This window comes from Genypterus blacodes, unplaced genomic scaffold, assembly GCF_046128005.1.
Source record: "Genypterus blacodes isolate CSIRO-AG114 ecotype Tasmania unplaced genomic scaffold, CSIRO-AGI_Gbla_v1 ptg000240l_1, whole genome shotgun sequence".
Taxonomy (NCBI): Eukaryota; Metazoa; Chordata; class Actinopteri; order Ophidiiformes; family Ophidiidae; genus Genypterus; species Genypterus blacodes.
Window position 1 is genome coordinate 599,745 of NW_027467038.1, and position 22,865 is coordinate 622,609.

General features: G+C 43.3%; 4 protein-coding genes across 6 annotated transcripts; 2 read left to right on the plus strand and 2 right to left on the minus strand.

Annotated features, from left to right (window-relative positions):
• Positions 1–1,074: 1,074 nt before the first annotated feature.
• On the minus strand, positions 1,075–11,992 carry mcoln1a (mucolipin TRP cation channel 1a). Of its 3 annotated transcripts, none has more exons than XM_076171183.1 (14): positions 11,865–11,992; positions 7,281–7,621; positions 6,979–7,146; positions 6,271–6,427; positions 5,911–5,992; positions 5,670–5,766; positions 5,388–5,487; positions 5,009–5,115; positions 4,713–4,862; positions 4,514–4,615; positions 4,305–4,427; positions 3,765–3,971; positions 3,550–3,680; positions 1,075–3,036 (listed from the first exon to the last, which is right to left on the minus strand). In XM_076171183.1, exons 1-14 carry the CDS (start codon positions 11,893–11,895, stop codon positions 3,000–3,002), a joined length of 1,833 nt encoding a protein of 610 aa, XP_076027298.1. In that variant the 5' UTR covers positions 11,896–11,992; the 3' UTR covers positions 1,075–2,999. The 3 variants fall into 3 exon arrangements, with proteins under 3 accessions (XP_076027298.1, XP_076027300.1, XP_076027299.1); XM_076171185.1 differs by having other exon boundaries at positions 7,281–7,576; positions 11,865–11,979; XM_076171184.1 differs by having other exon boundaries at positions 11,855–11,977.
• trappc5 (trafficking protein particle complex subunit 5) lies at positions 11,865–14,419 on the minus strand. The gene is given in 3 exon segments (XM_076171186.1): positions 11,865–13,369; positions 13,609–13,782; positions 13,784–14,419. Coding segments are annotated over 3 exon segments (675 nt in total). The 5' UTR covers positions 13,988–14,419; the 3' UTR covers positions 11,865–13,072.
• A 417-nt stretch (positions 14,420–14,836) lies between these two features.
• LOC143016696 (N-acetylmuramoyl-L-alanine amidase-like) lies at positions 14,837–17,827 on the plus strand. Its single transcript, XM_076171151.1, has 4 exons — positions 14,837–15,112; positions 15,659–16,519; positions 16,605–16,815; positions 17,005–17,827. Exons 1-4 carry the CDS (start codon positions 15,043–15,045, stop codon positions 17,303–17,305), a joined length of 1,443 nt encoding a protein of 480 aa, XP_076027266.1. The 5' UTR covers positions 14,837–15,042; the 3' UTR covers positions 17,306–17,827.
• Positions 17,828–19,638: 1,811 nt separating this feature from the next.
• On the plus strand, positions 19,639–21,827 carry LOC143016736 (lysozyme g-like). Its single transcript, XM_076171206.1, has 6 exons — positions 19,639–19,950; positions 20,125–20,163; positions 20,270–20,347; positions 20,448–20,662; positions 21,407–21,557; positions 21,635–21,827. Exons 1-6 carry the CDS (start codon positions 19,686–19,688, stop codon positions 21,769–21,771), a joined length of 885 nt encoding a protein of 294 aa, XP_076027321.1. The 5' UTR covers positions 19,639–19,685; the 3' UTR covers positions 21,772–21,827.
• Positions 21,828–22,865: the final 1,038 nt, after the last annotated feature.

Consider the following 22,865-nt stretch of genomic DNA (forward strand, 5'->3'; position numbering starts at 1 on the left):
AATGGCATCCATCATTATATCAGTGAGCCAGAAAAGCTACTAAATCCCCCCACATCCTGCCCAGCCATTTCAGATTGCTCCCTAATGTTGTTACACAAGGGCGTGGTGCAGCGTAGTGCTGTGGTAAAAATCCTTAACAGAATTAGGATAAACTGATCATCTAAAAGGGGTTTTATGCAGAGAGTGGGCTTTATAAATCCCTGTTTCTTTGGTGTGGTCTGGTCACCCATCTGCCCAAACACCACACTTCACACGCACCTCGTACTGAGAACAGCTGCACACACTGCCTATGGCACGAAACACACTGCAAGCCCACACACAGACAAACAGGCTGACACAACAAACACAAACTCACGCGCCTGCAGATCCTGTGACAGTGGTTCATTCTCATGTATAAGATATGAGATAGGAACAGGAAACTGCTGCTGCTGCTGCTGCAAGGCAGAGCTGCAATGTCCATTCAAATTGCTTGTTAAAATAAAAGGTCCTAAATTTCCATGGTCAAGTCACCATTGAGTAAATGGAGCACAATTATTACAGGCCGAGTTCAGAATGGCATCAATAAAGGACCGCACCTGACATCAGCACACTGAATGTACTGGTAGACCAGCAGACAGTAAGGATTGAGAGCCAAGCATGACCTCTGGGCTACACAGAAGAGAACAACACGCATTTACAGTATACATGATGCAACAACATGTTCTCTAACTAGAATCAATACTTACAGGTACAAACTCACACGTAGATGTGAGCTACAACCCCATCTGGTTGAGGAATAGGCCGAGCAGTACATAATGTATGATGATATTAGACTAAGTGGATAGAAGGCAAAGATGTGCTGCATCAGCTGCCAAGAGTTACTTGGGAAGTTCACATTCCAGGAAATGAGCTCAGTGTATCAGACTGCTCTCATAACTCACATCCAAACTTGTAAATTCCTCTTCCCTGAATGGTCTGGGCTCTAACCTCACAACTACTCAAACTGGCTGTTTGGCTGCATTCCTCAATACACTTTTCCACGCATTATAGAAATATAGAGAGTGAAAGGTTTATTTGCAAACACAAAGAATCAGGTTTTCTTCTTTTATTTCCATCACCCCCCATTTTCATCTGTCAACAAGGTTGAAAAATAAAATCAACTCCAGCTTTCTTTGGCTCAAGTTCTTAAGCCCAAACATGTGACTCACTAGCCCCCTCACGTGACAATTCAGAGGAACTGCATCTGAATGAAAAATGAGTCTTATGGGAAAGGGCAAATTATTACAATGAACTGAATAATTGCTATGGCAACAAAAGAGTGGATAATGATTTCTGTGTAAGGCAAACCATGAGATGATTGAAAGGAAACTCTAGTATCGATGTTTGCATTTCTCAAGAACAAGTGCAGAGTAAATGAAAGACAAACTGAACACCATCCAACTGTAGGAAAAGTGCGTGTTCAGAGATAAATAGTACCATTTAAGGTTAAGGCCTTTAATGGATTTGGAACCATTTTGGCACAAAGATCCCTTGTATCAGTGCTATCTTGAATGCAACACTGCCAAATTACTGGAAAGAAAATACGATGACTGAAGAAATAAAAACCTTTATAGCTTTCATAGCTGAGGCCAAACATCATTTTTCTTTTATGAAACAAATGAATCTACTTTTCTTGGAGTTACATCATTCAAACTTCCACTACAAATAGTAAACGAGTTCCAGTTTCAAATAAGACATCATTATGACGATTAAAAGCACTGTGACTCAGCATGAAATGAGATACAGAGCTACAAATATGTTTCTACTGTCGTCAAATTCTCTTCTGGTAATCTGCCATCAACCCTGCCCCATTTTCTGAGGCAGCTTGAGTATTTTCTCTTAGAGCCAATCAGATACACTTTGCAGATTGTCATCAGAGTTGTCCAGCAGCAAACGAGAGGAAACGTTACAAAACATTGCAAATACAGTACAACATCCAAATAGCTCGTTTGTTGCCTCTTCAATTGTGCTCATTTAAGAGAGATACGGATCCTGGGACAGCATTTTAAATATATGTTGCAATACTTTACAGACTAAATAGGCCATGATGACTGACATTAGATGACATCAGTGCATCCCAGCGGGCAACTTGTGACACACACTCATCACCACACACACAAACATAATACATCATACAACCTACAACAGCTGCAAAGTGCAAGGATAAAAAGACACGAGAACGCATGAAAAGGCAACATAGTGTTTGAGCTTCACAAAAGAGCAGAAGCAAAGATGAAGAAGCGGATTGCATGATCATGAAACGAATACAACTTAGAGGAGTGCAAACAAATCGATTTCATTGCTGAAACCCTGATCTACCAATTGATTTCCACTTGTGGTTGGCTGTTTGTATATCTTAGCTGGAAACCTAAGAAAAGCAAGAAGCTGGATTTCCTCCATTCTGTATAAATGTACCTCTGCCGTTGAGAACTAATCTGAGTCTTGTGTCGGCCAAATCGAACCAACTCTACAAAAAATGTGCCCAGAGCCTAAAGTGCATTATTTTGTAGTAAAAAGTTTTTGAAAAAAGTTGCAAAAGCATCGACGAGGCTCAACGTGAGTCCTGTCCTCACGAGGTAATGTACGTGGTCAAACAGCTGCAGGTCAACAGTCAGCACAGTGTATTCACTGCTCCAACACACACCCGGTGTTTTATGACTATTGGTTTACATTGTGTGTCAAAGGAAAAAAAATACTGTATTACATAAAAACAAACAAGGATCGTACACTAAACGGTGAAATGTTCGTGCCGTATTCATGCAGCTGAGTCTTCATACAAACACATGGTCCAACCCTTCATCAGTTTCTTTATGATGTAGCACAGGACAGGAGGGGGTCCACACTCCGTTTCCTTTTAAAAGGGCACTGGTCCGACAGATCACAATTACTCCTTCACAGAAGTGCTGAGGTTTGACTGAGACATGCCGACACGCTGGGCGTGAAAGTGTGTGCAGTGCGGCCCTGTGGCCAGCGGGGGCTCGTCAGTTCACCAGGAGGACGTCTTCATATGTTGTCGTTCTGCGGAAAATTAAACAGGAATGAGATTTGATTATAAAGCCAAATTTAGCCAAAATGTATTCATGGATTAATTTAGTAAAAGGTATTTTTTTTAAATCACAGATTGATCACAGACTAATGTTGGCACTGCATTCTAGCTGAATCGGCTTCAAACAGCACAGTGGTCAAAATGGAAATAGGACTTTCTTGGATTACAACAATTTTGAGGTGTATGGTTTTCACCTAGAAACAAACAAAACAGACTTGAGGTGAAAATGTAAACAGATCTGAAAGCGATGAAACCAGAAACTTCCGAGAATCGATACAAATGCTATTCTCAGTTCCTTTGCTGGCTTTTGCTGTTGCTGTCTGTTACCAATCCCGCTTTGTTTATGCACATTTGGTTAGGTCTAATTATTTCAATACAGTGCAGCCGTTCTCTGTGTGGCTTCTGTGATACAGACGGATCAAATATCTCGCCAGCCAAATGACTTGGCAGTTTTCATTGATCGATCTCTCCTCAGTATTCCTCACCTGTCACAGCAGCAGAAGAAAGAGCACGGCGAGGTCTCCAGCCCCCTGAACTTCCCCGAGTTTGGCGCGTCCGTACATTCGGCTATGAAGGCGTGCAGGTCTGTGATGTGGATGGGCTCCTGGATTTGGTGCTGTCAGACGGAACGCGGTGTTGTTAATTCCCCTTCGTACTTTGACAGACATAAGAAACAATGTAATTCAACTCTGGTTTCTACCTTGATGGTCTCGTAGGCGCCTGTGATCAGAGCGATGAAGAGGGACAGCACCATGTAGATGAAGAGGGAGATGAAGGTGTACAGGTAAACTTGGCTGAACACCCACACCAGAGTGCTGCTCTGTTGCATCCCTGCGAAGGTCACGAACATGTCGTCCCCGTTGATGAGGGAGAACAGGCACTCTGACACCATCGACAGAGAGCGGAACTGAGCCAGAAAACAGAACACGCCTCTGTTAAACCGCTGCTGAAGTTGACATTTCAAGATGAACTGAAATGTGTTGTGCCATAATGTAAAATAATAATGAAAAGAAGAAATTATACAAAGGGGAGGAGAGAAAGAGGAACAAAAGCTGTTGGCGAATCCGGTTTGATACGGTAGCTGAGTCACAAGCATTTCATCTGAGCACAGGATGGAACTAAAGTACTTCTGCTGGCAGGAATGGGGAAGCTTTTCTCTGCGGGGGTCAGATGTTTTCATCCATAAGCGTCGTCTTACAGAGTTACATCTAAAGGTTACGCTATCAACAGATCTCTGCACCTTGACATGGTACGGTCCGAGGACGATCCAGCCGCAGAAACAGTAGCCCAAGTAAATGACGGCCACGCAGCAGCAGAACCGGATCACGTTGGGGAACGCCGCTCGGAGCGTCACGATCAAGATCTGTGTCGACGGGAGGGAGGCATGAGACAGATCAGCCAAAGAACCCACGTGATCAGTTGCTGCACGCGTCTGTCTTTGTCACTTACGTTGTACTTCTGAAAGAATGTGAGGTAGCGAATGACTCCGACCCAGACCAAGAGTGTGGACGTTCCCAACAGGATTCCACACAAATCATAGGAGGACATGTTCTGCCAGGACAGAAGAAGACAGGCATTAGATAAGGTGATGAACTCCATAGAGGGCATATACTGTCCGCTAGGGGGCGTGGTCATAAACAGGACTCACCTTAGATTCGATGCCCATTTTGATGAAGCTGCCAATAATGGTGAGGACGTCGCTGATGATGAGGAGGATGTACCAACCGTTAATAAACTCCAGACGATCCGCCATGTGCACTTTGCGACCGAGTCTCTCCTTGAAGTACTCCACAAACTCCTGAAACACGAATGGAGACAACAAGACCAATGAGACCAATTGGCCTTTAAGGGGAAAAAAGCAAACCCTCATTTACAGATGAAAGCTTGCATTTCCTTTTCGTGTTTACATCGTATTTTGCTTCATTTTAAACAGGCTCCCCTGACCTGTTGCAGGATGATGCCCCTCAGGATGGAGCGTCCACACAGCACCAACGACAGCAGACACACCAAAGCCACAGCCACATCAAAGGCAACACGGGTGTAGTTCTGCGCTGGAGGTTCCGAGGGAGACAGTGGAGCAGTTAGCGGTCTTTCACCGCAGAGAGCAAACAGATTCAACAGCCATCCTACACACCAGACTGACGGGTATTGCAGGAGTTCTGAGTCTCTGAAGATATGACTAAAATTTCACAGTGCTATATTAGAGAACAGCAGTTGTTCAGCTTTTGACTCCAAACCCGAGTCATCTTTTATTCATAAACTGCTGCTGTAGCGTAATGAATTGCGTTTCTTCCATCAAGACAGCCATTCATCCGTTTCTCACCCTGTCCGGACACACTGGGGTCTTTACATTCCTTTATGGACGCCTGGTTCTCCAGCCTGATGTTCACCTTGCCGCTGTGGGCCTTGTTGTCCAGGACGATCTGAAGAGGAGACGAGACGAGACCAGAGGACAATTATACTGTGTCCATGTGTTTGTCCCCTTTGGATATGATGTCAATGGGCATCATCACCCCAATATTAACCTGAGGATTAAACTGGGTCGCTGCTCCAGGATATCTTCAACAAGAACAATCAGCCCTTTGCCCTAAAGTGCGTCGCTCACCATTATGTAAAATGTATAGCAGTCTGGGATCTCGTTGTTGATGATGGTCTGTATGTTGATTGCCTTCAGCTGGAATTCTATCGTCACGTTAATGAGCCTTGAAGAGAAAACGGAAAACATGAGAGGAATCGAAAGACAGAAACTGAGACGAAACACTTGTCACGTGTTCTTGCATGCAAGCTCAATCTCCCCTCTGGAGGAAGTCAAACAAGAAGAATGTGTGAAGAAAATGAAGCCTTACTTGTGGAACTTGAGGGTAAAGTTTTTGTAACTACTGGTGAGGGGTTTTGTCGGCACCGAGAAAGGATTCACACCGATACAGTCTGAAAAAAGTGCAAGGCAGAGAGAAGGCGTGTTGATGAAGCATAGGCGTGCAAAAAATAACAAAGCAAAAGTCTGCATCAGGAAGTGAGAAACTCTGAAAAGCATGCAACATCCTCTCTAACAGTGTTTCTGAAGAAGAAATTACAAGAAGCAAATCATATTTCCAGTTCTCACAAAACAACCAAATACGATCTGCCATTTCAATCAACTGCAACTTAAAAAAGGCGACACATCAGCGCTGCGGAGAGCCGCCGGTCTGACTGTGTCGCTGTCGTACCTGTTATGATTCGTGGGTCTATAGTGAACGTGTCGTTGGCTGGATCGATGCTGCCTTTCTTGTAGTACTGTTGGCAGAGGGAGAGGGCGCTGCCGTTCACTCCCACGTCGTAGACGTAGGCGTATCGTCCCACTGTGGTGTCTGATAAGGTCAAATACTGGGGAGGGAGAGGAGAGGAGACATTTTTTAATCTTAACTTAGCTTATCTTTCGTATAAAGTTACTCTACATACTACTACATCATTCCTCCTATCACTCTCCCCGCCCTTATGCAGAGGAAAGGAAGAAGCGCCTGAAGGAGTTTTGGTTGTTTAAGTTGTCCACATTGCCAAAACGACACCACATCTGGTAGAATCCCTCCAGAATCACTCTTTACATGTGTTGCAGTGGATCAACTCAATTAGCTGCAACTGTTGTTTACTAACAGTCGGCAGCTTCAAAGGGTTTGAGCTTAAGCTGTCACTCAAGCTGCTTGTAACTTCTTCATCCAATCACCATTCCATAAAGACAGACTGAGGAATGTAGGTTAGCCGAGTCTCATATTAGGAAACAAAGGAAAGATCAAATGATGAAATAATGGCAGAAAGCAGGAAACTTCACTGAGATGTCAGAGATCACAGGATGTAAAGTGACAGAGCAGGGTTGCCAGTTGTCAAACGTTGCTTAAGATACTGGGGCTTCACATGTTTGCCTCTTCTCTTAGTCTCACCTGCTCCAAGGCGTGGAAGATGTGGTCGTAGACGTCGCTCTGCTTGTAAACGGCAAAAGTGTCGTCGGCGGACACGTCGTAATCTTTGAGGAAGAGATGCTTGAAGGTCATGGTGTTCTCCTCCTTGAAGTTCACCACCACCTGGTTGCTGAGGCCAAACAGCACCAACTGACACAAAAAGGAGGAAGTGTTAAGAGAGCAAACAGTCAAGTTAGCCTGAAGACTGTAACACATGAAAGTGTGCATGATGTTAATGTAAACGCTGTCCTGCTGCATGGACGACGACGACAACGACGGCGTACCTGCACAGTGACGATGATGATCTTCAGCAGCTGCAGACCCAGTTTGAAAGGCTTGCGGCCCTTGGCGTGATATTTATCGCAGGGGCTCATGAAGAAGTATTTCAGCTTCCGGCGGAGGGCCTCGTCTTCCTGGTTCGAGCCGACCCAATGTCCGGCCGGCCCCGTGGAAAGAGGCAGGTTGCCGTGGCCAAGGCCGTGATGGTGCCCGTGGCTGTGATGGTTCCCGTGGGCGTGATGGTTCCCGTGGGCGTGGCCGTGATGGTTCCCATGGCCGTGGTCATGCTCGCCGCTGCCGTCTGTGGACCCATAGTGAGTGACCGAGGAGGTGAGATTGTCTTTCTCTGAAAGACGGAAAAGAAATGTACTCATAATTTTGACCTAAATTCAAGTGCTGATCTGAGGTTTGTGTTCATATCCAGCAAGAACTGAACAGACAGATGATCCCACAGATGCATGAGCTCATATTTGACTTCAGGGGAAAATATGAAGGTTTCACACCTCAACAAGTCAAAACATCATAAGGATGTCAAGTCCTTTCTAGTGCTTGATAGCTCCTGATAAGACATAAACACAACAGATCAAGCTCTAACTGTATTTTAAAAGCAAAATCTGCTGCTTATATTTATCTATTTATTCACACATCCCATTTTATTGCATTGCTCTGTATTGATCGGTTGTTACGCCCAACGAAAACCAGAATGTCCATGAGAAAGGCGATGGGAGGAGAAACATATTTGATGAACTGACATGAGGACTGGCGTTGAAAGAGTGACCTTACCATCATGGATCCTAATTTGTCAGTTTGTACGGCCTGATCAAACAGAGACGCGCCACACTCTGCGGTAGGACTCACAAAATGGGCCTGAAAACTCAACAGCTCGTCTTCAGCCTCTCCTCTGCCTTTCACCTGCCCCGTTGAGTGACAGCCTCACTTCTTGCACTCTCTGCCGCCACATACTCGTCCGTCGGCGGCTGTTAATCACTCCTGCTTCGAGGTTTCACACCAATAATCACGTCAGCCGTCACTGCGCTCACACTGATAGTGATTTAGGGGAACTTCTCATTTTAATGGCCGTGCAGTAATACTTCAAAATGAGCCAAAACACAAAAGTCGGGGATGGTCCGGTCGATTGCCTGGCGTGAAGCGATTGCCCGCTGTCTCAGCTCTGGTAACCCGACACTGACATCAAGCAGATTCCCCTGATTGTTGCTGACAAATCTAAGAAGCTGTGACACATTTTCCACTTTCCAGTAGAATTGTTGTTGCTTTTGGGCGGAGGGTTACAATGAATCTCATGTAAACTGTCATGGGTGACGCATAGTTTCAGCTAAGCGTCTATTTCAAGAGAGAGAAGCGGGCAGATCCTGAGTCATTTGGGCTCTGGCAGAAGGAGCTCCTCCTTTATGGTCATTCTCAGTCCTTGTCACATGTGAAGTCACTCGCTAGGCCAGGCTACAATTAGAACGACTAAGAATGAGGTCACGGGTGTTTGTCACTGCACACACAGGATTTATTGGGCTGACACTGGATCCAGATGCCGTTACACTTTTACTCCGCCAGCACAACCCCAAACAAGCAGCTGGGCAGAGTTCCACAGTGAAAAGAGGAAGTGAAACGGGACAAACATACCGTTGTTGTTCAACAGATAGCGAGAGTCATTCAAGTTCAATGGACGGACATAAACATTGAAATGCGTGCGTTGTGTTATAACACAGTCGGTGATTACACTCGTACTATCACATGGGATTTAGTGTGGCTGTGGATGATTCTATATGATGTCATAGCTCCTGCTCACTCTCGGACGTTAGGTGGAGCTATTCTGGGGGTTTACTGAGCCATCGCCATTTACCTGTAAACAGGCTTTGTTTCCAGCATCGACAGCGTTTATCACCACGTTAAAGGGGGTGAACTGGGGCATTTCAGCTCAGAGTGTGGACGTGGCCTGCCCAGTCCACTTTTGGGATGGAATTAAAAGCGCTTAGAACAAGAATGCACTAAGCCTTCGCCCCAGGTCCCTAACCTGCCAGAACAACCAAAACGAGCACGTCTGTGTACATTTCACTTTTATAATCTGACTACCTGACCTAGATAACCTCCTAAAAGTTAGTTGAATGATATCTTTATCTTTATGAGTTTAGGAAGTATTCATGGAAATTGATAATTCAATAACGATGGAAGGATTCTGGGTGAAGAACCTTGTGAGGATCCATTCTAAGTGTTTGCATGAATCGGCACAATCGCGATCAGATGACGGTGGTAGTTTCACATTTGCTGTGTCTGGATAAATATAAACTTACATCTGACAACGCATTTCTAACCACCAGATCCAGATCACATGCAGAGCCAAATCCAATGCGGAAGCGAGCGTTTTAGTTTCACCCACTTCTCTACAAAAGTTCTGAAAAACCTGTCAATAACATTTTTTGAGTTCTCGTGCTCACACACACACGCACAAGTGCAGAGGCAGAAACATAACCTGGGTGGCAAAGGGAGAGAGACGTCACCCGTGGCCTGTTTGTAACATGTCCCAGTCCTCACAGCACCTGTGTGGGTGGACCATGAGCGTGGAGAGCATCTAAACACACAATCTGCCATCCGATTGCAAACACAAAGCGGGAGACAGTCACAGGCTTTCACTATCAAAACATGATCAGTAGAGACAATAAGACTGATTGATTGATTTTAACAATCAGTCTATACTATGCGGTTACAAACTTAGTAAACTAGTTCACATTACTCAAACTGTTGACAACAGTCGGAACCAAACCCATACGACTCCGGATCACGTCCCGCTCCTGCACCTGCTGTCTCGCAGATATGAGTGACATCCAGGTGAGCGCCTATGTGAAGTGTGCTGAAGGTGACAGCGTTGTAATTAAAACAGTCCCAGCCCAGGCAGACCAGGTGTCCCGGCCTAGACAGGGTGTTGCGTGTCTGAGTGAGTGGAATTAAAAGCAGGCAGAAGAATCTAACCACTTAACATTTCATGCAGACAATAGGTAGGAAGCCGAGCGCAAACAGATCTACGATTGGAGGAGTGTGTCGGCCGTCAGGGCAGATTGCAATCGGACAAACAAGTGTGTGAGGGCTGCTGACTGCGCCACCGTGTTTGACACAGCGAGTCTCTCAGGCTGAATAAATCCGTGGAAACATCTGGCTCTTCCGGTTCATGGATGTCTGCAATCGCGGGAAGAGACACCGACACACCAAAATGTCAATCGAAATCTCTGACCGTAACTGAAAATCTGTCAACAAGCTGGTATCACTGCCTGGATCAAAACCTGGCGAGCCACTTTGGAGGCCACCCACAGACCTTCAACTTCAACCTGACTGAAGGAACCAGCTCAAACTGAAGAGATGCTACTCTGATACCTGTGTTCTGACCTTTATGTAGGGTAGAGGTGACAGTTAATATGCACCCTCCATTTACCTTACCACTTCTGCAACGCCTTATACTTCACTTAAACCATTAGGTTGCATAACTAGTGTCTTTATTAGGAGTGGATGAATGTCTGAAAACATGTTCTCATTACATAAAGCACAGCGTGACTGTGAGCTATGATTTAGTCTCTGTTACATTCCTTCATTTTAAGGCAAACACCCATCCTCAACAACCCTGAAACACACTCCACAATCAGCCCTGTGAGCGTGAGAAAAGCTGTGCCGTCATGCATGAAAGAGCCCAACCATTTACATCTACTAAATTCTTGCTGGACGTCTGAAGGGTCTTGACAATGGTGTCTTTGAACTGAGAGGCCTCAGTCGCAAAAGCCTCAAAAGTGGGCTAATCGCTCAGACAAGGGGTGGAGCGGGACAATTTCACTAATAGCAGTAATCAGAGCCCGACTGGTGGTGAGGTATCAAACCAAAACAGAGCCGGGGATAGTGTATACGCATATTTTGCTTGTACATTTTATGCCTAATATAAAGAGCCTCTGATTTTCCTTCTCATATTTTGTTTAGCTACAGTAGTGAGGCAGCATATTCCACAGCTTATCAATAAAGTTTGATATTAAAAATGACAGCAATGGCAAATAAAGATGACAGAAACGATTATATTGCTAAACAGTCTAATAAATGCAAACAAAGATGACACACAATCGAACAATAGAGGTTAAATATGCATGAAAACACAGCCTGCTAATAATTGTTGCATTGGTTAAGTCGGTGGTTTCGCCTGTTTTATAAGGTTTTAAACGGGAAAAGAGTTACGTTTATTACTATGCCAATGTTTATTTATTACCTTTATCTTCTGCTAGTCACTAACTCAAGGCAGCAGCTTAAACATGAATGTATTAGGACATGGAAAGTGACAGAAAAACACTTTTGTTGACTCATCACAGCTGCATCATGATGTGTTCAGTGAACTGAGCTGTTATGGGAAAAACACATTTTGTGAGCATGACCTCAGCGTCGACGATCGCGCAAACAGCTACATTTACAGTTATGTTATGACTTTATATTATCACTATTTTTAAACTCTATAACATCTAAATAGAGAAGAGAATCCATGACATCGCTTAAGAACAGAAAACAACGAGCAGCTGAGTTAGAAGCAAACAAAGACACTGACGTTTAGTTACCTGAGGCATCCTGGTTGTTTATTGTAGCCATGAGGTTAAAATCAATAAATATGTCATTAATATAAAATCTAAATGTATTTCTACTCCTCCCGGCGCGATTCCAGAGAAATGTAAATGTGTCGCTCTCTGCCTTCTGTCGGACAAACTTCCTCTCAAAGTCATGTGACCCGAGCCACGTGACCGCACGAGCCAGGGGAGAAAACACGTGCAACAAGTTGGGATTTAGGTCATTTTCTACACAATCGGACCAAATAACTACGAATGTACATTTAGGAGTTTAATTAAGTTAGTTTAATGTATTTTAGGTGCTTTACTGTCCCCGTGTTGCTTTCTACATCTGGACTGTTATAACAACCTTATGATCTGCATTAAATTTGCAGACTGTAAACTTCTTACTGTACATTCATAGTTTATTTCATTACGAGGAAGGCGTTTTTTACTGCATACATTATGTAACATGCACTAGCAATAAAGTGTAAGTGCTTGCTATTGTTCTGCACAAATACTCCAGATCTAATAAAAGACATCATTTTAGAACTTCATATTATTCTTCATTTTTTTTTATTGTAACATTGTACAGCTCATATAATTATACATTAAAATGCATATTTTGGTCATTTTCAGTGTAATGTACAAATTGCAAATGCCCTTGCAGTTATTTTATCATAAATCATTCACAAGTCATAAATACATTCTTTCCTATATTTATAAACATTTTATAAGAGCTAAATTAAAACACGAGCCCAATAAATGGTGTAGTTGCAGGCGTACACTGTGACACAGAGCATCTTAGCTGGGGCACTTTCACAGTAGAAACATGTAGACAGCATGAAACACCTTCAGCTCCCAGAACAGTCGTCATCTATTTGACCAACAAAAATATTAGGAAACCTCATATTTTCCAGCTGTTGTGTTGGACACAAACAGGACACTCTCTTGCATCTTTTGCAACACACAGTTGCTACCAAGTGACGATAAAGAGGTTACAGTAAGTGATATGTATTTTCAATAATTACCAGCACTATTAAATTAACCAACATTTCAATGTGCAGAACCTTTCTATTTAAAATATTAAATGATTTCAATACTTTTGTGTGCTATTTAAAAATCGTTGACATCAATAACTTGCCTCAGTCTCCCTCTGTCCCCCCTCAGTCTCCCTCAGTCCCCCTCAGTCCCCCTCCGTCTCTCATCTCTCCCTTGCTCTCCTATCTGTTCTCCAGCGCCTTGTCTCTGGCGATCACAGCTTCATCAAACTTGATAATGAGCGTGGTGCCCTTGTGCCAGTAGACGGTGACCTTGGCGGGGAAGCCAGTGTGGGTGAGGATGGCCTCCACGATCCCCCCAGTGAAGGCGGCACACTTCAAGGTGCTGTTCTCCTTGGGAACAGAGATGTAGGTGTTGACGAGGGGCTCTTTCTTGATGATGTAGTACGTCTTGTCATCATCGTTGGCCTGCTCCAGCTTGTCTGCCTCCTTCCCAAACAAGGCTTTCCACACGGATACCTGAGGAAAACCAAGCGACCAACAGAGATGATGGGAGATGTTAGGGTCTTACCACTGAAACACCTGAGCTCATACCGTTTTGGATTGTAGACTTGCATTAGACTTACACTCAGCACCTTTTACAGTGGCCTATGTTTGATTTTAAGCATCTGGATTAAATGAACACACTTACTGCACATATGTGGAGTAGACATTGTGTGTATGTGTATGGTAGGTGTGACACAGGGACACACCCTTACCTTGATGAACAGCAGTATATTCAGCACTTTGTTCTCCCTCTTGCCGGTCTTCTCTCGGAGCACCAGCACGTCCAGCAGAGCGGCTCCCACGCTGCGGCCCAGGCCGGCCAGGCGCGCCTGCAGCTCGGACACGGAGTAGACTCTGCTCTGGCAGTACTGCACCACCTCCAAGAAAGAGCAGGGCGAAGGCGCTCACGCTCACCTCGGTCTTCGGCCGGCTCAGGGGCCGCTCCAATAGACACGACTTGCCTTTGGTGAAACGAGTGTCCATTTTGTGGTTAAATGAGCTATAAAGCTGCAAAGAGAGTGTCGGCTCCTGAGCTAAAACACAAACGCAAGTAAACTGACTTAAATGACACAAACACAAACTGTGTCGCATTCAAAAAAATGTATTTATCAGCACACTTCCATAATTACACTTACTAATGTTTTTTGTATCGTTTCGATCACTTCCTGTTCCGAGTTTAAACGTCATTCTGCCATGTGACTTTTCTAAAAAACAAACTTTATCGATAATATATATAGATTATTTTTTATGTCGATGGCAGTACACAAATGCTCCCACATTTATATGCAAGGTTCTCTTTGTGTAGGTTACCAAAATCGTAATAACAAAAACAAATCACACATTACTTAGTATCAGACAAAATATTTAAAGTAAAAGATAGCTAATATCTTTTCTCCTTTCTTTTTTTAACCTTTGTTTATGTTATTGTGTGTACTACCAACATTACCTGGTAATGTTACTGTTCACCATATACAAACAAATTTTTGTTTTGAATTAAAATGCTGTTTTTTGCAGCCAATTTATGAAATGTTTATTCAGTTGTAGTTGACTGGAAATATTTCCACTGTTGGGCACATAAAAAGACTCATATGACACACTATTGGGCACATAAACAGACTCACACATGTCACATGAGCTGGTAAACATTAACTATAACTCAGCTTTACTTTTGACTTCAGTTCTGTTGATCTAACTGCACTCAGTATAAATATGAATTGATAGATAATCTCCGTGGGAATGACTGAGGCAAACCAATATGCGCAAAGACATTTGTGTTTGTGACGGACTGTATATACTGTACAAGCCTAACTAGGAGACCTTGAATTTGTTTTGCCTTTAACACAGTTTAACCTCGGCCTGATCAATATTTGTAGAGTACAAAGAGTACCCTCCCCTATTGGGACACAATACTGCAAACATGCAGGTACACCAACATAAATACACCCACACAACAATCTAACAAGTTGTTGTAAGGAGCACGACTCCACTATTCAGAATAAAATTTTGAAAGAGAGAAAGAATTTTGCGTAAATCTCATTTTAGTTGCGTCTTCTTGAATTGTTTTATCTTCATTCAGCCGGGAAGAAGCCAAGAATTATACTTAATTATTAGGCACTTTTTTTAAGAGCATCTTTAGGAGATGCAACATGACTTTATTTCGGACTTTGTTCTTAGTTCTGGCCGTTTCCTCCCTCAGTGTCTACAGCCGACCTACAGGTAACTTAGCTTCTTATTCAAAATATGCCAGCATTGGGGTTTTGTGGAATATTTACAAGGTGATTATCAGAAGCTGATTTCATCATCGCAGATTACTGGTATACTGAAGGCTTTCCACACAGAAGCCTGTTGTGTCATGCAACCCACCCACACACACACAATGTTGTCTCTGCTTAAGCTTGTGTCTTTTGAACATTACATTACATTACATTACGGTCATTTAGCAGACGCTTTTATCCAAAGCGACTTACAATAAGTGTGTTCAACAAAGGTAGATAAAAGAACTTCAGGTCACAAGAAATCGTAAGCGCATTTCCTTCCTAAACCAACAGCTAAGAGCATAACTAGAGCTAGAGTAGAAGTGCAATAAGTTAGGTACTATGATGAATGAGAAAAAAAAAACAAAAGGACAGATTAGAAGTGAAAGATTAGAAAACAAGAGCATCAGAAGGATGAACAACAACAGAACGAGCGCCACGTAAAGTACCTTAACTATTCAGCCATGTTTACTTACTCACTTTTAGTTGAATTTGTTTTTGTTTACAGATGGACACCTACGAAATATGGACAGCTTTATTTGTGCTGTGCAGCAGGTGGAAGACTCCAATCCCGGTCTGTGCCCACTGGCTCTGCTCAGGGCCCTACGAAGGACCGCTGGACACGATGACCCTTTGACCATCCATTTCCTGGGGTCTTCTAATAGCCTCAATGACACTGAGCTCCTGGAGACAGCAATTCTCAATGCAACATCCTTCAGCTTTTTCGACAAGGCCATCCACCACATTGTGACAGACCACGGAGAGGAGAGGGGGGTGGTTCTTGCCCCAGATGGGACCACTGTAGCCCTGGCCCCCTTATTGCTTGGTATCGAGATGGGACTGAAAGCTAAGATTGAGGGGGAACCAGCTGACGGGATTTTCCCCCTCACCTTAGGCAGGAATCTGGGTTTATCCTTCTTGAGCCTCCAGGACTTCCCGCCGTCTCACCGCCTTGGGCCAGATGGCTGCTGGGACAGCGTGGACCAACCTAAGGTATTCAAGCTGTACCGGATTCCCACTCTGGCCACCAATGCTGTCATTAGTGGGGGCATGGATGGCGCCATTCTGGGCACAAACATCAGCCAACTATCTGCGTCCGAGGAGCCTCCTGCCCTCAGTCAGATTTTAAAAGGATATTATAGTTATATTCTGCAAGAGGGACAGGGGCTTGATGGTGTCTCCACCCACATTAGCCCAAATCGAAGGGAGACCTCAAGATCCATTCTGGAACCTCTTGATCTTCACAGTCAGGTGATGAAGACACTGGCTTTGGTCTGGAAGGTGGAGAGCACTGAGTGGATCGCAAAGGACACAGGAGTTGGGAAGGCGGTGAAGGATGGACTGCAGGCATTTGTTTACAGATATTGGGGTGAGCTGTGAAGTGCTGTTCTTGTTGTGCCTATACAGTTATGATGATATCTCCAGTTAACATCGTCTTCCTCCTTCCTCCTTAGACTGCCCTCAAATCATCCCTCGGTGTCATTGGGGTGCAAAGCCCTACCAGAGAGAGCCTGAGTCACTGTCGCTGCCCGTGCCCTTTCTGTACATCCACCACACCTATGAGCCGGCCTCACCCTGTTTGACCTTCCAAACGTGTTCCAGAAATATGAGGTCCATGCAGCGCTACCACCAAGAGGACCGTGGCTGGATCGACATCGGATACAGGTCATTTTGTTTTTTGGATGACCCACATAGTGACTGCAACTTTGCAAATTGCTGCAAAAATGTTCAATAAGATTAGAAAAGCTTAATGGAGAGTTTAGATTAAAGGAGAAATTCAAGACATGAACCAACCAAAGTGCAATATGATATAGATATGATTATGTCACTGATCATTCACATGTGTGCCCTCAGCTTTGTGATTGGCTCAGACGGCTACGTGTACGAAGGCAGAGGATGGAAGAACCTTGGCACACACACCAGAGGGCACAACGCCATCGGATACGGTGTGTCCATCATAGGCAACTACACCGCTGCCCTGCCGACCCGTCACTCCATGGACCTGTTGCGCCATCGCCTCGTCCGGTGCGCAGTCGACGGAGGAATGCTGGCCGTCAACTTCACCATCCAGGGGCACAGGCAGGTGACGAGCACCGCCTGCCCTGGAGACGCCTTCTTCTCTGAAATCAGCAGCTGGGAGCGCTTCAGGGAATGACGAGACGGCAGTGCATTTCTCTGGATTTTAACAGGGTTTCACTGCACAGTATGGATATTGGTTTTATTCTTCGGACAGCAGGGTAGTTTTTCTAAACATGTACTGAAAGTGTAGCCAACTTACTATATAAACCTGCATAAGGAGAAAACAAACAAGCTGAAGTAAGGCAGACTTACCAAACTGGGCCATGACTCATCTGGTGACCCTCACATGGTGGAGCAGCACAGGGTTTAATGGCTTTAATGCACTGGGATGGAATTAATTAGTGGGGTCACAGCAGGCAGCACAGAGCTCATCCAGATGCTGTTTTCCTATACATGTCAGAAAAGAGAATTTTATTAAGTGTTGATCTCTAATTGGATGCCGTTGCAACTTTTCAATGTAGCATATAAACAATCCAAAATGAATGCTTCAGGTTTTGAGAATGGTTCACTGATGGATCAAGATCAATTGTGTCAACCAAGTCCCACTTTGGTAGGACAGAGACAAAGACTTAAATAAAACCACTTTTGACAAACACCATCATAATCCATCTCCTTTCTGTGATTTATATGAAATTCCCTCAAAAGGTAAATGCAGTGTGAGCGTCACGTTCAACTGGAATAGTTATTCTCTGACTTTGATTCTTTGCTAGTTACAGTTCATGATGAAGCAGCTGTTAATAGCAGCTGTTCACACACTCTGGGCCATTGTTTCACTACACTTACAATGAGTCAAATCTTATATTTTTTAGATATTATTGTGTTTAAAGCCATCCAAGGAAGTCCCCCTGCATCTCAGCTTCTTTAAATGTGTTGGTAATCATGTCATGAATTTGGAAAATCTCTCATAAAAGCTATTTGGGTTTACAAAAAGCTGTTTTATGGCATAAAAGAAACCAACAGTTTATGGGGCCATGTTTGAGTGAGAACAGATGGATCATTGTGAAGTGAAAGTGTGTTTTTCTTCGTGGAAAATCATTAGGTTTTTGCAAAAGCTTGCAAAAGCTTACAAAAGCTCACAGATTATGCCTACAGATGCAAAGCAACCCTATTCCTCTCTTGGGAATGATGGGCTCTTTAAAGTTACATTTCACTGACAATGGCGCTACCTGCAGGTTCCTGGGGTACATTGCAATACCATCAGTCTGTGCCTGACCACTACACTTAATCTATTTATTTGATAATAACAACAACAAAGAAAAACAGTTACAAATACATATATGTTGATAATGACTCATCAAGCATGAACATAGTTTTAACTTTCTGAAGCTACTGAAGAACAGGAAAATTAGGATAAGTTCAGATACTCAAAGGATTGATTAATGATATTATATTCATACTACATCTACAACCAGATAGAATTTCCAGAAACATGTAGCAAGCTGCTCTGTCACTGTTGGCTGTGAGTTGATAAGATATGCAAACCAGAGGTCATGACTGCAGTGATAAACGGTATCAACTGCTGTGTTCTTCTTTTTTATAGCTTTTGCTTTTTAGTTCAGATTGGCTTTGACAGGATGTGAGCCTTTTCCTGAAAATGAACATTGTGTACTTTATGGTCTTCACTTCCATGTATATGTGTGTGTGAAAGGTGGAACACTGCGACTAAGTGAAACTGAACCCATATCTTCAAACATACACACTGTGTGAGTTTAGACAGCATCCAGGCACAGTTAGGACCTCAACAGCCCTGGATGAAGAATTACACTCATACTGGCCCATCAGACAGACAGTAACTTCACTGATCTACAAAGACAAAGTAAACATTCAGACCCGAGACAAAATACAGAAACAGAGCAACATCATCCACCTGACGCTGATGTGGTTTTCAGACTTTGTTTTCACATTTATAAGATTCTTTGAGTATTTGTAATATCAGTGAAAAAGGACCAAGGAAGCGCCTCCATTTTTGATCTTGTTCCCTGTTTGCTAACTACACAGCAGCACATGAGTTTCATGAGCAACACTTTTGAGCAGTTTTGAATCCTGTAGATATGACAATGTAAATTTTATGTTGATGAGAGCACGAGAACACAAGTATATAAGTAGTATAAATGCTTTTAAAGGCTACATGCTGCATTAAAAGAGGCTGTGTGTCATAATGATTTAGTGAGGCTCATGAACAAAGTCTGCTTATTCGGGACAAAGGTCCGTCAGTGACATTCAGTGGAACAAAGAGCAGCAGTTTATCTTTCATTTTTATTACTTTGAAATGTACCTTTCCTTTTAAGAAATCAGCTGCAGCTGCAGTGAAAATGGACTGAAAGTATGCCAGCAAGCTTTCCTTCTTGTCCTCTCATAGTCCGTCCCCTCTTGACGCACATGACGTGGGCAGGAAGAGCAGCTCACACACACACACACACTCACACACCAGCTGCTATCGCTCACTCTGTGCAGCTATGCCTCTAGACAGCTTCAAACGTGCTCCGACCCTCAAAAGTATTCTGATAGACTGTTTGGACGACCTGGCTCAAAATCAGCGAAAGCGTTTCTGCCAAGCCATCCTGGACCACAACAAGGAGGTCAAAAGAAAGGATTTGACCAGTCAAGAGTCATATGATATAGCAGATGCTCTGGTTTCAATCTTCACAGAGTCAGGAGCCATTGATGTGGCGGTGGAGACACTGAAGGTCCTCAACTTCAACCAGGAGGCAAAGAAACTTGGTGAGTTTACAGTGAAGGTAAACTCAAGAAGTGATAACCAGTGCTAAAACATGAAAAGTGATGGCTACAGCTGTTGTCTTATCTTAAATTCCCCATGGCCCACATCCTTACTACAATAGCAATTATCAATACAATCTTTCAGTACTCCCTAACATTGTGTTTGTATATTTGCAGCTGAGACAGCACATGAAGTATTATCGACATCTGATTCTCGTGAGTGGTCTTGAAATGTGTCGCGTCGTGCCTGTCAAGTTCCCCCGGTACATGTTGATGCAGAGGTGTAAGTGAAATTACTAAAATAAATAATTAAATATTATAGGTTATGGAGACTTCATGAAGATTAAAACGACTGGTGCTTCACTGGAAACAGCTCAGCAGGACAAGCTGGGATTTGCAGGTAAACGGACCAGCAGTCATAAGTAAATACTGAATGTGTGCTGATGTGATGTAAGCTTCACTCCCGCCCTCATTATTCTCCTTTCCATCGCCACTCGAAGGCGTGACGGCATCAATCGCCTTGGCAAAGACCGACCTGCCGTCAATGCAGAAGTACAAAGCCAGCATCAAAAGTGTGGGCACTGAGCAAGATGTGGATCCAGCCATCATTGCTGCTCTCATCTCCAGAGGCTGCAGGGCTGGACAAACCCTGAAGGATGGCTGGGGCGCCTATGACCCGGAGACCAAAAAATATAATACCTTTGGGCTGATGCAGGTGATAACAATACACTCATATCTTACTCATATCACCCCAGCAGGGGGGCAAAATGTATACAGTATTTGGGGAGTGGTTTGGTGTTTCTTTGAATGTCATGGTTACGGTTGTTAATTGGTAGTTGATCACTGTAAATACATTTCGCACTGTATTCAGATTGTTTGATTGATTTCCTTGGTAGTGGCTGACTTAGAAACTGGGTGAGGACATTCTTTTTCTTCATCAGGTCGTAACAAACCCATGAATGCCAAGGTTCTCCCAAATGCTACAACTAAACAAAGAAAAGAAGCAGAGCCACAATTTAAATGACCTGAAAATCATCAAATTTGGTCAAATCTCAGGAATGTCACTTCAAAGAAGGCAGTTGTCTTATTTATGCTAAATAACACAAAAGTATTTGTGATATGTTGACATTTAACTCAAATCCGGCACTGACATTTTTGAATTAAGTCTTGAAATAGTAAATAACCCTCCCCCCAAAAAAGATTATAAAGCTAGGATAACGCGTGGAAAACGAATTTGTCCTATTTGACCCCTGATTTTTTGCTCTTGCTATGTGTCTGGAATATTCCATTACTGTAACACAAGGTTTACATATTCATCATTTATTGAGTGATTTAAAATGTAGTTACTGAACAATTCATTCCATTAATAACGTGAAAATTACCCTTGAAAAACATTTTGACCCTGTGGTAATGTTGCACATGACGCTACTCTGATTACTTTTCCATAATGTCAACACAGATCAATGTGGATCCAAAAGGCGGTGCACACGTTCCCAGGGGCTCGTGGGACAGTGAGGAACACATCAGCCAAGGCATCGACATTCTGATTCATTCCATTAACCGAATCCACATCAAATTTCCAAAGTGGAGCGATGAGGAGCGGCTGAAAGGTTTGTTCCCCTGAAGTGACATGAACACAAACTGCCAATACACTGAGTTTCATTCTGCGGCTTATTTGTCTCTGCAGGAGGGATCGCTGCCTACTGTGCAGGGGACGGCAACGTCCATTCCCTTGATAATATGGACGAGCACACAGCCGGCAAAGACTATTCCAACGACGTCGTGGCCAGAGCTCAGTGGTTCAAACGCCATGGAGGCTTTTAACCCCTGCACATCTGAGACGAAACACTGACTGAATTATTGGAACGAAATTCTAAATAAAGAACATTTCCTTGTTTATTGGACTTGGTGTTGAGTTTTGATTCTATAACAATAAGCATAGAGAATGTTCAATGCCTGTACTGATGTGGCTGGGTGTGCATATGGCAGCTTAGCAGGTTTGCAGTGAAAGTGAAAGTTCAGCTGCAGTTCAGTATCTTTCCATTATTGCAGCTCTGATGGAGAGAGAGAGAGAGAGAGAGAGAGAGAGAAAGAGAGACACTGTTTGAGTTTGTTATTGAACATCATAAAGCAAACTGTGTTTTTTCATGATAAGGGAAATGACACATTTCTCAGCATGTATTGACAAAAGAGTTCAATTTGACTATGAAATATCATTAAGCAAAAAAAGTACTCGGCCCATATAAGGGTGTGCCCGACAAACACAAACTCATTTATTAACACTCCAAGTGGAATTTGACATTTCAGATTTGTGTGTGGAATTTTGGAACGTTTGGGAACGTTTGGGATTTGGGCCATTTGGGACACTAATCTCAACATTCTTCATCTCAACATTCCTCAGAGGAAGATACATTTCCAGATAGAATAAGAAAATGGGATCTGAGTTACCAGAAGTGGTGGACCAAGCACACAAACCCTCTACTGGAGTGAAAGTACAGAAAACTAGTACTCCACTAAAAAATAGTCCATTCAAATTTCTACTAGAGTCAAGTTCAAAAGCTTTTTAAAATACTCCACCAGTGAGTTGTTTTGTTTTCAGGATTCTTTTTGGTTAACTCGATTAAAAAACAAATCATTGTGATTTCCCACATGACAAATCAACAATAAGTGTAATATGGCCTGCATGTGCATTTTAACAACAACAGTTTCTTAGGACAAATAAATGAGTCTGGTTACATAATTATTAATGTTGCTCTTTATATATAATCTACACTTAGACCAAGAACAATTAAGTCATGTTTGCTCTGTCTTGGTGGAGGTATGCACTCAAATGAGTACCGCTCAGTGTAAAGGTTGTTTTCTCATTAGTGTGGTGAAAAAAGAATCGTGTAAACCGGTAATATATGCAAAGGTCAAGT